At 41.9% G+C, this 14,086-nt stretch overlaps 3 protein-coding genes across 3 annotated transcripts in view; 1 reads left to right on the forward strand and 2 right to left on the reverse strand.

Moving 5' to 3' along the window:
* Positions 1 to 5,236, reverse strand: part of LOC118424353 (solute carrier organic anion transporter family member 4A1-like) — an 8,545-nt gene extending 3,309 nt beyond the window's left edge. The window contains exon 1 of the mRNA XM_035832902.1: positions 5,111 to 5,236. Coding sequence (XP_035688795.1) covers positions 5,111 to 5,236 — 126 coding nt within the window. The remainder of the gene's footprint in view (positions 1 to 5,110) is intronic.
* A 1,136-nt stretch (positions 5,237 to 6,372) lies between these two features.
* Positions 6,373 to 8,727, reverse strand: LOC118424434. The gene is made up of 4 exons (XM_035832998.1): positions 8,554 to 8,727; positions 7,976 to 8,169; positions 7,454 to 7,640; positions 6,373 to 6,815 (listed from the first exon to the last, which is right to left on the reverse strand). The coding sequence occupies exons 1-4, from the start codon at positions 8,567 to 8,569 to the stop codon at positions 6,409 to 6,411; spliced, it is 804 nt and encodes a 267-aa protein (XP_035688891.1). The 5' UTR covers positions 8,570 to 8,727; the 3' UTR covers positions 6,373 to 6,408.
* Positions 8,728 to 9,037: 310 nt separating this feature from the next.
* The window catches only part of LOC118424433 (RUN domain-containing protein 1-like), a 7,140-nt gene continuing 2,091 nt past the window's right edge, over positions 9,038 to 14,086 (forward strand). The window contains exons 1-3 of the mRNA XM_035832997.1: positions 9,038 to 9,204; positions 9,746 to 10,044; positions 11,342 to 11,506. Of these exons, the coding sequence (XP_035688890.1) occupies positions 9,754 to 10,044; positions 11,342 to 11,506 (456 nt within the window). The 5' untranslated portion in view covers positions 9,038 to 9,204; positions 9,746 to 9,753. The remainder of the gene's footprint in view (positions 9,205 to 9,745; positions 10,045 to 11,341; positions 11,507 to 14,086) is intronic.

The raw sequence follows: 14,086 nt of genomic DNA on the forward strand, positions 1-14,086 counted from the left end.
ATCTTTGAAAATTGAATGATATCTCAGAAAGGGCAGCAAGGCTTAGGTCAGTATTCATGTCAAGTACAAGGGCGTTATCAGCTGGCTTCTGGTGTCTAGACTTGACCCATGAGGAGGTTGGCCAAGGAGACATTCCGAAATTCTGGGGAATGCTGCATTTGGCTGTGAACTGGACTACTTCAAGGGTATCCTGCTGTGCATTGGAGTACACAGCAAAGACTACACAAGCTACTAGACTAAAGAAATCATGAAAGGAGAACATGCCATTTTTAGAGAGGTTCAAGAATCCAGGCATTCCAAATCAGGACTTTCATGATTAACCCTATCCATGCTAATGTAGCCCTTGGCACAAAACCCATATTACAATAGGTACTAGTAGCAGGGAGATGGTTAAAAACGAATACAGGTCGTTTCGTTACATGGTCTTTTCGTTACAAGTCATTTCGTTACATCATGAAGTCATTTCGTTACACTATGATTAGTCATTTCGTTACATCACGAAGTCATTTCGTTACATCACGAAGTCATTTCGTTACAGATTAATATCAGGCCGTTATAGTACTTCTTACTACAAATGTATTACTTTTCGTGGTAACAAAAAGCCGGGACTCAAAATTCAATTTCTTTTTCTTGTTTTTCGGCAGATATTGAACGCCGCTAAGCGCTGGAGTCCCTGACGGGCCACGCTGCATGTCGGCTTGAACGGTCATCTGAACCAAGGAGAGATTACACATAATATATCTGTTATGTAGTAACTTGATCATTTATCATACATGCTGTGATGTGTACAATAAATCACGATTAGATGCCTTTAGTATCGTTGATATACAGCGCGCGCAGTAAAGACCTATTGTTGTTTAATAGACCGGCGGGCACGCACTTTCGTAGGCTTCGGGTCCGTTCGGCGCCGACAAAATGCCTATAAAACGATATCCAATACCCCTTCAAGGAAAAAAATTCAGGCTTATATCTTTCCTTACCATTTTTTTCTTACTAAACACTACCCATGCGCCAGTTTAAACGGAGAAAATATAATGTTTCCGTACATTTCCTAGAACACACACGAATATTTTCTTATGCCGACAACTGATGCTAGACCGTCATGCATTGCATGACGCAAGGGTTCATTGTCCTCCTTCCCCCGCACGTACGTAGTACTGTAATAGTGAATACCGTAATAGTATACAGGACAAAGGTCGGTGGGGAACACAAATGGTACAATAGTCTTGTTGTGTATTTCTGACTGAATATAAATATGAAAGATTCAATGCAAAGTCGGGTCAAGATACATTACCTGAGTAGTACTCGTATTGGTCTTTACAAATACAAGGAAGGCTATGGAATTTGTAACAGCAATAGGTTTACAACAATAAATAAAGCGGGGAATTTTCATGACTCACGGTAAGCGGTGTTGTGTTTGCCACGTTTTTATGATGCCAAAAATAAGACGTTAGTTTCATAGTTCTGAGTTTAATATAGAACTACTGTAAATATGGGAGAGATAAACTCTTCACCTTCTTGTGTACAACTTGTGTCCACAAATTACGCTGAAAGTTTCAAACTTAGCGCCGTCTTTCACGCTGAATATAATTCAAAATGGCGCCCGCGCCGCTTGTTTTGGCGTGGGTTATGCCGTCAGCCTGTGCGGCAAATGTGATTGCGACATAGGAGAAGTTCTTCTACCTCTACATTGTATGGACAGAAACCTATGGACAGTTTGTGCCAGTTTAGAAGGAGAAAATATAATGTTTCCGTACATTTCCTACAACCAATGGCTATGCCGTCAGCTTGCAATCGCTGTGCATGCTGGGATAGCCGACCCAGTCGGGCCGCCATCTTGGATCGGAGCCGAGCCGAGCCGCAAATTATTCCCCGACTTACCTTTCCCGAAATTCGCATTTCCCCGGTAAAAACTTAATCGAATACCCTTTCTAGAAGATATAGAAACATTGAATAGTGTTAGTAGAGAGATATGAGAAACAGGGACGTGTTAGGGATGAATGATATGTGTCTATTGGTATCACTGAACGGAACAAAACCGAACGATAAAAAACAAACAATAACCAAAACCAAACGTAAAATTGAGTGTCCTGTTACGTCTCTAATGTCAACCAAGGAAGATCAACCTGAAAAAGATAACAGGAAAACACTTATAGCGTTTAACATGCGACCAAGATAGGATAATAATCAAGTGTAACGAAATGACCTTCCCATGTGTAACGAAATGACCTTCCCATGTGTAACGAAATGACTTCGTATGTAACGAATCGACTGTAACGAAAAGGCGATGTAACGAAACGACCGGTTACCGTTAAAAACAACTCAAGCCAATTGTCTATCTATGCTTTAATAACACCTGATTATTGGGTTCTCACAACAAGATTAAAGTACTAAGGGACCTTGTTGGCTAGGTTACAAATACAATTTGCCATAAGTCCATATAAGTTCCATTTTTCAATCCTGGTCAAACAAAAGCACAGCTGGTTTAACTGTTCCTTAGCAATCTTCTTACAGTGTTACACCATGGTTACAGTCTCTTTATTGTGAATTTCAGAAGGTAAATAGATTACATGTGCCAAAGGTGTTGCCACATAATTCCCAGGAAGATTATCTGATTGCAACCAATACAAACAATCTTCTCTCTAGATCTGCTTCAGTGACACTGATCCAAGGCAAGAGCAGAAACATGAGGGTGGGGCCCTGTAACCATATGGTATACGAGGGGCGTTCAAGAAGTAATCCACCTGACCCATTTGCCAAAGGAGGAGATTAATGAAACTTGGTGCAGTTATTAGTCTTTCTCTTCATAGGAATCACCCAGAGTTATGCATTTCTACCATCGTTTGATGCAGCTCTGTACACCGTTTTTGTAGGACGCCCCAGGTTGGTCCTGCAACAGATGCCTCATCAATGGCAGAAGAGGGACGACCAGGTCTGGGAGCTGTTTCCACAGACTTCCGGCCATGTTTGAATTCACAATGCCAGCGTTTTACAAGGTCATATGATGGGGAATCATCACCATAAGTTTCTTTTATTTCATCAAAAGTCTCATTTGGTATGCGTCCTTTCAAATACAAAAACCGGATCACTGCGCGACACTCAACTGGCTCCATTTCACACCTGGTCCATTTCACACCTGACTCAGTTCAAACACCTTTAAATCAAAAACCAAAATTAGTTCAGAGCTGTTTTTTGCACCATAACCCATAGAGATATGAATCATTACATATACAAAATTTCATCTAGATCAGACAACTGGAAGTGGGTCAGGTGGATTACTTCTTGAACGCCCCTCGTAACACATTTGCACCACATTTGATTGGGACTGGGTTATTTCTGCTTCAGGAACTAGTTAGCAAGGTAAAATGTATGTCATCTGTTTCTCCAGAAAACATGGTTTAGGTCTAAATGGCATCTTAGAAGCCTACCATAGTCTTTCTAAGTGTCCATTCTTTCCTCTGAAGTTGACTTCTTAAAATTCCCTGGCTGCCTCTGGGTTTTAGTTAGTCTTCGTCTTTAGTTCTAGATCTATTCTACACAACACTTCCCTGTGTGGGCCTTTACTGTAGTTCTCGAATGGTGTGTGCTTTTCACATGATCACACAAAGTATCCTACAACAAAGCATATTGGAATGTCCTTACTCATGATGTATTTGTGGTAAAGCCGAGAAATACTTGATAACTTTAGCAAGACTGTACAGCTTTTAATCTTGCATTCTTACTTCACTGGCAACATTTAGATGGTGCAACTAATCTACATGTGATCATCATAAGATTATGAGAATATGACATATTTGGTTTTTTAAGGTCAGAGTCAGACCAAAATGGATCAAGGGGGAAAATGTATCATGTCTCAGAATTGTGTTTGTACTTTTTTTCCAATTTGATCTAAAATGCTTTTGACAAATTTGAGTTATACATTTTTTGTCAGTAATCTTCAGCATTTGTTGCCATGACAACTCTTTGTGCAGGATTTTTTTTAAAGCCATCCCTCTCCCCTTCATGATGGACTGTCCCATGGGAGGGTTGACTGCCAACATTAGGTTTACTTGAGAACAAGATAAACAAATAGTCCTGTTAAATAAACTAAAAGGCTGTTTGATTGAAACAAACCAGTTCAATTGTGCTGTCATTTAACTTGGATACAGGCAATACAAAGGGGGTGATATAAAACAATTTGTGGTGCATTGGTACACCCGATCCCTCGATCTCGGAAGTTAAGCAACGCGCAGTCTGGATAGTGCTTGGATGGGGGACCAACCAAGGACGTCCGGATTGCTGTAGCCTCACGAAGTTTTCCACGAAATCGTCTTCCGGGAGGGACGTAAAACGGGGGTCCCGTGCTCGAGGAGGTGCCTCGACCATGTTGAACAGCCTCATTACTCATACTTTGGGTACCTACTGGCTGGCAAAATACACCAGATGATTATTTATCCATTCATCTTTCTTGTGATAAGGAAAATATTAATAACACAGTTCATAGTGATCAAACATTTCCAACTTAAGTCCATGTTGTAAAAATGTTCCAAATGCAACAACACCAATACATAATACTGGTCAAAGGCCATTCAATTTCCTTGCTTTTACAATGCAGCACTGTAAATAGCCCAAATACTGATATTGATTCCTCTTTATTTGACCACTACATAGTAAATTCTACACAGCCTTGTTCAGGGTCAGAGAAATTGTCCAGAAGATTTCCCCAGACTGAACTAAATAACCGTACAGGGTCCATCATGCACCTAACAGTTTTATCGGAGAGGGTTCATTCCCCTTTCTGTCTTCTGAGGTGCCGTCATCACGTGAAGAACAACCAACGCTGTCTTTTGACGTGAAGGCACGTCACATGTCTTAATTATTAAGCATAACGGCGCTTAAGTGCACGTATGGCACATGCCACAAGAAAACCAACATTTTCTACATTTATCACCATCGTATGAGCCGTCTTGTCGACTTGAACATAAGCAATGGGGAATGTTTTAGAAGAGAGGTGATCAAACACTCTCAAAACGTGGGGGGCGCACCCCCGGGGTGGGGTGGGGCCCCTCCCCGTGCAAACTTACCGCTCGAAAATCAGACGAATAATGAGCAGGACGACTGCATAACCCACGGAGACGTACAGCTGCGTGGTCTGGGGGTACTGCACCTCGTCTGTGTTGCGGAGATCCGCCCAGGTAACGTTTGGAGGGAGCCAAAAACGCTCGTTCCAAAACCACGAGTACTGGTAAGCCACCATCTTGGCGCGATGTGCAGATACCGGAAGTGATCTCAGCTACCCGCGCGCTGATTGGCTGACCTTTCATGATAAGATGTCGTGGCGCGAAAATATGAAATTGAGCGATCAGTAATATTTACCCCAGGTGTGTCTAAGCATTTGCAACGGACCTTATGAAACTCGTACGAATCTTATGTGATACGCACGAATCACTATGCAAAAACGTGCGAACCTTATTTGATACACACAAATCCATCATCCTCATCTGGCGGGCGGGGTAAGGCGATGCACAACGTCTTTCCATATATAATAGGACTCGATCTTTCTTACGCACGAATTACTATGTCACACGCAGGAATCTTATGTTAATCTTAATGGGTTCAATGTTAACTTTGAATTAAAGTTGTTAAATTTCTAGATCATTTACCCCATATGAAATGACTGGTTCCTCCCTTGTCAGGCCCTTAACTCTGTGTGAAATGGATGGTCTCTTCTTTCCACACCCTTATCCCCCTGTGAAATGGATGATCCCCTGTTCTTAGATACTTAACCCTATGTGAAATGGCTGGTCCCTCCCTTACCTGGCCCTGCGTGAAATGGATGGGCTTTCCCTCCCGTAGGAGATAATTAAATGATATTATTCATGCAAATGAGGACCTTATTTACAATGACAAGTAAAATCAATACTGTAAATGCAGAAATGTTCGCGGTGGATTAATGTTCGCGGTTTTCGCGGTGACCGCTTCACCGCGAATTTAAAACCACCGCGAACATTTTTCTATAATGATATTAGATTGCAGTATATGGTGTTACCGCGAACTTAAATCCACCGCGAAAAGTCCTTTTTCCCGCTACCGCGAAATTAAATCCCCGCGAACTTAAAAACATTTACAGTAATCAGTTGTAAATCATTTGGTTAAGGTATAGGGCCGTGGAAATGTTCATAATATTTTCTTCTGCTCTTTCAAAACATAGATCACAGTGAATAAACAACTGTTCAAGCACATAAACAAATTTTCCGGTTAACGGTCGATAAGTTAGATTACTTAGAATATCACATTTGCACCATGCATCTGATACGTAAAAATCAAAATCATGTAAATGAATGACACAACGCAATCAGTACATAGATGAAGTTTGCTGGAAAAACTCTGTTCAGTACATCTCATTGCTTGCAAGCACAAAAAATAATATCAGCCTGAAAACCGGAGATGACTGTATGCTTGTATCATATCTTGCAACTTGAGGAGAGAAATCGGCAAGGACCCGTCACGAACTACGCCACCACACTTCCCAGGAGCACTTGCGAGGAGGATCCCCACAGCAACCCCTATCGTGACTCCGCCTGCGAGGTGTAGCCAAGAAAACCCCGACTTTGATGCCTCCTTGACGTTTTTGCCACGTACCTTCTTTTCTATGTAATACAAAATTGGGTGGTTCCCACTGGCAGCAGAGGGGTGGTTTTGGCCAGAAGGGGAGGGGTAGGGAGTGTGGCCACACGCCTCACAACAGTCCGAGGAGGGTTGATGGGAATTAACCACCACAGTTTGTCCGTTGTCTCCACCAGGAAAGAAGTTATAGGGATTGAGTAAGATATTTCCTGAAAGAAAGAGAAAGGATACTATACAACATGGACACAATAAATCACAGCAAGGATAGGAGAAAGTGTAAATGATAGTACACATTACACAACTGAAAGATATACCTGTTACAAGCGCGTTAATACATTACACAGAATTTACAAATCAGCAATAAAACCTATAACGTCTTGTCCGTATAACTTATAGATTCAAGAAATAGCAAAGGAGCGTGATGAACTACGGAGAGCAAAGTTACAAAAAAGGCCACCGACTGTCGACATGTATGTGTGTCAACATGTGCGATATCGATAAAGTCCACCAAAACCGCCATGCTGAAACTAAGGTTGAATCCTAGTAAAACACCCCAGTTGATGGCATTCAGCACCAAGGAAAGACCTGTTGCCTAAGTACTATAGTCAGCACCAAGGACAGCATAGTTATATGTTGCCGTCATTCGGCACCATTGATAGTGTTGTTTGGTAGTGAGTGGACGATATTCAGTAGCAGATGCAGGGTTCTCTCCCTCTCTTTCTCTGTGCGTGTTAGAATGTGTGTTCGTGTGTTCACGTGATTGTGTATGTGTGCGCGCGCGTGCGTCTGTGTGTGTGTGTCACTGTGTGACTGCGTGTGTGCGCTTGCGTGCTTGATATAGCCGTACCCATGGAATCCGCCGTTTCAAACCTCGACAGACGCATGCTGGTTCTTTCCCTGACGGCAGGACTGGAGAACGGCAGAAGTTCAATGACCTTTCTCATGGCGACGAAGCATTGGTGGAAATGGTCCTCGGTGATCCACTCATTCATGATGGGATGGCCCCACTTGTTTCGGACTTTCGAGCGTAGTTCCTGCATAGGTAAACAAGTGACCATGGGAAAATTAGGTAACTTTAACATTGCGCTTTGCCTTTTTTGTTTAAAGAAATTGAGAGCATGGGGTCCAGCCTAATTTTGATTTGGTCGCTCCCCAAAGGTCCGCTTCCGTTGAAATGTTCTTAACATCATTGTTTGAGAGAAGATCATGAGACACTGACTTGCTAATATCACTTTTCGTATTCAACTATAGCCTGCAACTTTAGGTCAAAGGCATTTTCGTTAAATTCGCTCCCTGCATGTTCACAAAGCCTAAAAGCATTTCTGTCAAATCTGCTACCCTCTAGCCTACTGCTTCCCTCATTTCCTACCGTTGCTGCGTCCTTCAGCTGACGTTCAAAGACGGTTTTGCTGCAGAGCTGCTCTATAGCCTCAGAAATGTCCATACAGCCGTACGGTACGGGGTGTCCCGCTTCAGTCCGCAGGGCCTGGCAGATCGCCGGGTGGACGATTTTGTGGAGAGCCATCCCGACCAGCAACCACCTCTTCTCGGCGACTGTAAATTCTTTGTGTGGCAAGGAAAAGAGAACGTCGTAGTCGCAGATACAAAATTTCAAACATGTGATGCTGAACAAATGTTACAGTGATGGAATATAAAGAATCAGTGCCATACAGGTATTTTCATTCGTCTTCTATGTTTGCAGCCTGACTAAAATCGCGCTCCTACCGGCCGGCTTTACAGCCGCCGGGTCATTAACCCAGCCAGCGAGAGACAGGCTATTATGTTCGTTCAGTCGATCGTACGGAAAACAATGTAATAAAAACTATGTACCTTCTCCATTAATGTTTACCCAATAGCATTCCTTCTACCGGAATTCGCATCGGAAGAACAGTCACATGGAGGTGTAACTATCACATACAGAAAAGAAAGAGTAACGTTACAACTTACTTTCCATTGTCTTCATTGTAAGTAAAGTAGATTTTCACAGAAAAGTTTTACAACGCTGATCGCGAAGACTCGCTGAAGCGACATAGCTGAAACTTCAAATCTCTGATATAGTTTTTTTGTAAAGATGTAATACGTATCACGTTACCATAACTCCATGTTTCTCTGTTTACCTTCGACTTCTGAATGCCGTGTATATCGAACGCGAAGGATAACGTTGTAGAACAAATAAACAAATACGGCAGTGTAGGATATGATAATATTTTCCTTACAAATTAATTTGTATACATGTTACTCCAAGAGTGGCATTTACTTTTTAGCTTTACAATTTACTCGCAAATAAAGATGCGGCAAATGAAAAGGGGCAATCGTCTCAAATTTCGCTGGACATTGTTGTTGCACTATTATCAGTTCTGTCAGAGGGCGCTGCTGTACTAGTACCACCTGTTACCCGACTTCCGGGTTGAACCTCGTTCTGGACCATTACGCATGCGCCGTAAAGAACTACATCACCGCTTGGAAGAGACGTGAACAGATGGTCTACAAAACCCAGAGTTTTAAGCCTTTTATATCGAATTTCTGTCCTAAAACAACATCTAACCGACGTCCAGACATTTCCAAAGGTTGTCGCGTGATAGCTACATCCCTAACAAGGTAGGAAACTTATTTTTCGTCTAGAAACGAAGGGGTTATGGTAGGTTGTTATTTTTCTCATTTACTGCCACGACCACCTGCTACAGAAAATATATCCGGGATTTCCGACACTTGGCAGAGAAGTGCGGCCGTCTGTTTGTGTTTGTGTGGATTTTGTAAATACAAGGGACGTAGACGGGCTCTTTAGATGTAACTGCGAGTAATATGTTGATTAACACAACCGCAGTATTCAAGCGAAGGCTTGATTTCAAATTCTAGTTTGAATGTGGGCGTTTCCAACGTACAGTCTGCATAACTACCATTTCTGCGGGTTTCCAAGGAAAAAAGAAATTAGAAAAGCCTCCCCAAATATGGTTAAACCTGCAATCGGGTTATCTCCAATTCTGCCTTCTACTTGTTTCCTTTCAAATTTTCTACCTGCATTTTTCACCCTCCACTCCTGCATGGTCGTTTCTGACACACCTCTCTACAGTTTTGTTCAAGCAATGCTTTTATCAAAATGATTTAAAGCTTCTTGGTAAAAGTTTTCTTCTGTTTCCAGGAGCCAAGATGATGGAGGAGGTTTCAAACGAGTCAGACTTTGACCTGGAGATGGAGGGTCTGAGTCTGGAGAACCAGCCGGACGTGGAGCGCTGGCCTCCCGTGGGCGCCACGTCCTCCCCCACCCCGGGGGCGCAGGGGGGCGGGGACCAGCCGCACGTGAGCGAGATCGAGCGCTTGCGAATGTTGGAGCAGGAACAGGACCAGCTGAACTCCTCGCTGCTGGCGCTCACCACGCACTTCGCTCAAGTACAATTCAGACTCAAGCAGATCGTCACAGCACCGACGGACGACAAGGAGGTAACTGTAGTTCACACTACTAGGTTAGCAATACAAGCGATTGCTGTTGTTGTTTATAACCGGGGTATTTGATGGCTGGTGCCTACTAGGACGTCAGTAGATTGGATTAAAAATTCATATCTAAATTAGCACGTCAAAGTACTGGTTAATAAGATGTAAATCAATCTTTTCCCAAACACCTGCATTTTGCCTACCACTGCGTCACCGTGACGTCATCACGATCGCTCGTATTGGGTTGACTGGCAAAGGTTCTTACTCATGTATGATTTTGTAGACTATTTTGACCTCTCAGAGCACTTTGTGGAATTGTCTATCTAGGGGATATTCAAGGCTCATTAATCATGCCCGTAGCCAGGATTTTGGTTGGGGGGGTTCTTTTTAGTAATTGTGGGACCATCGAGCGCCGCAGGCGCGAGACTCACGCCAAAGGCGTGAGCTACCTAGGGGGGTCCGGGGGCATGCTCCCCCGGAAAAATTGAAATTTTGACCCTCTGAAACGCCATTTCCTGCATTTTGATGGACAAAAATCGCTTGCGAAGTTTAATGGAATTTCTATTAAAGGACAAGGCTTTTGCGTAAGTCTTTGAGGCCAACTCCCTTGACATATTTTCACCATGTCCGACATCAAAGGCGCGAGGCGTCACAATGCAGGTCCAGGGAAATTTTGAAATCTGGACCCTCTGAAAAGCAATTTCCTGCACTTTCTGGGGCAAATTTTGCTGATAGACTCACTACGATTGGCTGAAATGTCTATCAGGGAAAAATGCAAATCAGTCATGCAAAAAAAAATCTTGGACATGAAAAAGTGGACCTTCGAGCCTGAAAAAGTGGACCTTTTGAGCGTGTGGGGGGGTTCTTCCGAACCCCCCGAACCCCCCCTGGCTACGGGCATGTTAATGGATCGAAATATCACAAAGTTTCATGCTGGTATACAAGTTTCTTCCCATCTTTTATATTTCTGATATGACAGAAAGCTTTTAATTAGTGGCTCAAACAAATGTGCTGTAACTTTTGTATGGGTTAACTCCAAACTCCAAAATAGAAATACAAATTATATAAATTTATGAATTTTAATGTTACTTGTTTGGTGATATATAAATTAGCATTTGAGACATCAAGAAAACAGTACAGTACAAAATAGAAAGCCCCTTAAAATGTCAAAAAACAGCCAGAGCCTAACCTCTACTTTGAGAGTATCTCTTAACTTACATTATGGTGCTATTATAGACATGTTGTATGAATGTAATCATTGTATGAACGATTAATGTTTAAACGTATTGTTCTTCGTGTCTTGCAGGGTCTCCTGAAGGAACTGGAGGAGTTTGCCTTCCAAGGCTGCCCTGACGTACGCGGCTGTGTCACGCAGGACGCACAGATCCTGGACGACATGAGCGAGCGCGAACACGAGTTCCGTATTCTGGAACAGCGCGAGAAACAACAGGAACTGATCAAACAACTCAAGGTACGGGATAGTGCAGAAATTAAAGGCATTCTCTACTGTGTGTGTTCACCTTGCATTAGGTAGGCTTTGAGTTCGATCCCTGGCAGAGTCATACCAAATGGTACATGCTGCTTTCTCTGCTTAGCACTCAGCACTTGAATGAGGAAGAGCATGGGAGCTAAAAACACAACAGCAACTTTTAAACTTAAATTTTATCACTATGTATTGTCTTCCTTTAAAGGGACATATTGTAGAAATTTGGCGCCAAAATTTCAAATGTTCTGAACTTTAAAATCTCTGATCATATTGACATTTGTAACTTATTTCCAACTTATCTGCGTCATTTTATCAAATTTCTAGTGCTAATTGACAACGCCAAAGTAAGCCACAACCAAATTCATTTACTTCCGGGTAGCCTACCGGAAGTAAGCCGGCCGTAGATTTCCGAACGACCGTTGCGGTCGCAGATCCTCGGAGCTTCGCGGAGACTTTCAACAAACTTCAGTAACGATTCGAGCGAACCACCGAACGCGTTCTAAAGCGCACTTTGGTTCGTCGGAGAGTTTGATAAAATGGCGGGCAACTCAAGCGGCGGAGGGAAGTGCGCATATTTTGAGACGTTCTCGCGGCACAACAAAGTCGTATCAATACGTTGTAAATATTGCTGTGCAGTGTAATGAGGCAGACTCAACTCATAATGTAGAAAAATGGCCGAAAACAGTAACTTTACTTTTTACATTATGTCCCTTTAATGAAGGTCATGTTCAAATTCAATATGTTAGTGACCATTGATTGTGACATTGATATTTCAGATATACTGTTAGATATTAAAACGAGAGGCATTTTAGAAGTTATTCTAATTTGAAAACACCATAAAATCAATACATTTCATCATGTTAAGTGGGAAACAATGTCACCAGCCATTCTCTTTACACAAATCAATAAATGTAGCCTGTTGACAGGCTTAGATCTTTGATCATGGAATGTAGCTGACATGCTTCATGGTAAATGGCCTTTTTTATCCATTTACAGAACATTTTCTAACTCGTTTTGTGGTGTTTTTAAGTGATTTTCATTAGGGCCCTGTTTCTACAAACACTTTATCATTTAACCCCTGAAACCAATTTCTCCTCAGCTGTTGGTTTCACAACTTAAGATGCAAAATAAAGCGTACAATGGATGATTCTTTGTATGATTTATTTGAATTCTGGATCATAATAATTAGTATAAGACAGATAATTGGACATATTGTGCTTGTATCCATGGTTGCTGCTGCCATGTATGGTAACTATGGGTAAGACAAGTGACTTTTATAGTAGAGTCCTGTTTCCCTCCCCTAGTGCAACAATCTTGATAAGTCCTAGCATGAACATTCATCAGTGTTGGTGAATGACTAAACATTACCTAACCGACACTCTGTCTGGAAAATTTTGGCTCACTCCATCTAAATTGTATCTTAAGAATAATGTATTATGTGGTGCAGTTGTGTTCCTTTTTTGCCACAGCCTCTGCTGACCTTAAACATTAGCTACCTTTCCTGACTTTGACAAAAAGGAAACAGATGAACTATCTCAGTTTCAGACTTCCTCTTCTCACAGATCTCAGAAAACTGATGTAAAACATTGTTGAACATATGGTACATGTATAGCCAAAACTTTATGAAGAACTTGTTTTAGACTATGATTACTCCACAAACACGTCTAGTACTAAATGCAAGCTTAGATTTTGCCATCAAGGTTTTATGGCAGCTTTCCCGGTTTCAAAAATATTTCTGTCAAAAATGTCCTCTGATGACGTATGTAAACGTCCGTTGACGTAATCTGGCCCACAAAAAGGGATTATGGTTTTATTCGTGGATAAATATCCAGCCCTTATATAATATTGGCAATGCCATAGGATTCCTTTCAAATGTCAGTGCTGACGTATGGCCATTATGTCACTGCTGCTCTCAAGTGATGGTTGATTGTGCACACTGAATACAGATTGAAACTGTTGACGTAGGATTGTAATGGTAGGTATATGGTTGGACTACTAAAAATGTCAACATTGCCAGATTTCTTATGAATCCATCTGAAGTTTTTACAACTATGCCATAAAAAAATATTATATATCATGTATGGCTATTTAAATCTTTTGAGGAAATCACATAGCCTGGTATCCAGCCGTAATATATAGCTCCTGAGTCTCTTCTCTCCTCTCCGCAATTACGGTTGGATACCAGGCTAGAAATCTTTACACAAAACAAGTTATACCTTATTATCTTAATGCTGGTTTGAATACCTAGTATAAACATTCTTTATGCAATGGCTTTCAATGACCCACTTATACAACATGTACCTCAATGCCATAGTTGGACCATTTGTAAGAGAAATGGGGCCCGAAGTATGTACACAGCTGTAGGTGGTCACACAGGACTTCTCACATACAATACAGTAAAGCCAGGATAGTCTCTCTACCATTCTAAATGTATCCTGGTGCCTGAAAGCTTGTGTAGTAAAGTAAATAGAACCTTTAACGCATGATCCCCATGCACATAGCTACGAAATCAATTGTGTCCGTAAGGAACCCTAACAATGTAAGGCATATTGAATCATATTGGTT

The sequence above is a fragment of the Branchiostoma floridae genome, chromosome 10 (assembly GCF_000003815.2).
Source record: "Branchiostoma floridae strain S238N-H82 chromosome 10, Bfl_VNyyK, whole genome shotgun sequence".
Taxonomy (NCBI): domain Eukaryota; kingdom Metazoa; phylum Chordata; class Leptocardii; order Amphioxiformes; family Branchiostomatidae; genus Branchiostoma; species Branchiostoma floridae.

What these genes read in the sequence shown, in the direction of transcription:
- LOC118424434 (XM_035832998.1), bottom strand. An exon ending in AGCTGAAGGACGCAGCAACG is followed by an intron (nt 7,641 to 7,975) that starts GTAGGAAATGAG and finishes TTACCTATGCAG; the next exon opens with GAACTACGCTCGAAAGTCCG. An exon ending in TGAAACGGCGGATTCCATGG is followed by an intron (nt 6,816 to 7,453) that starts GTACGGCTATAT and finishes TCTTTCTTTCAG; the next exon opens with GAAATATCTTACTCAATCCC.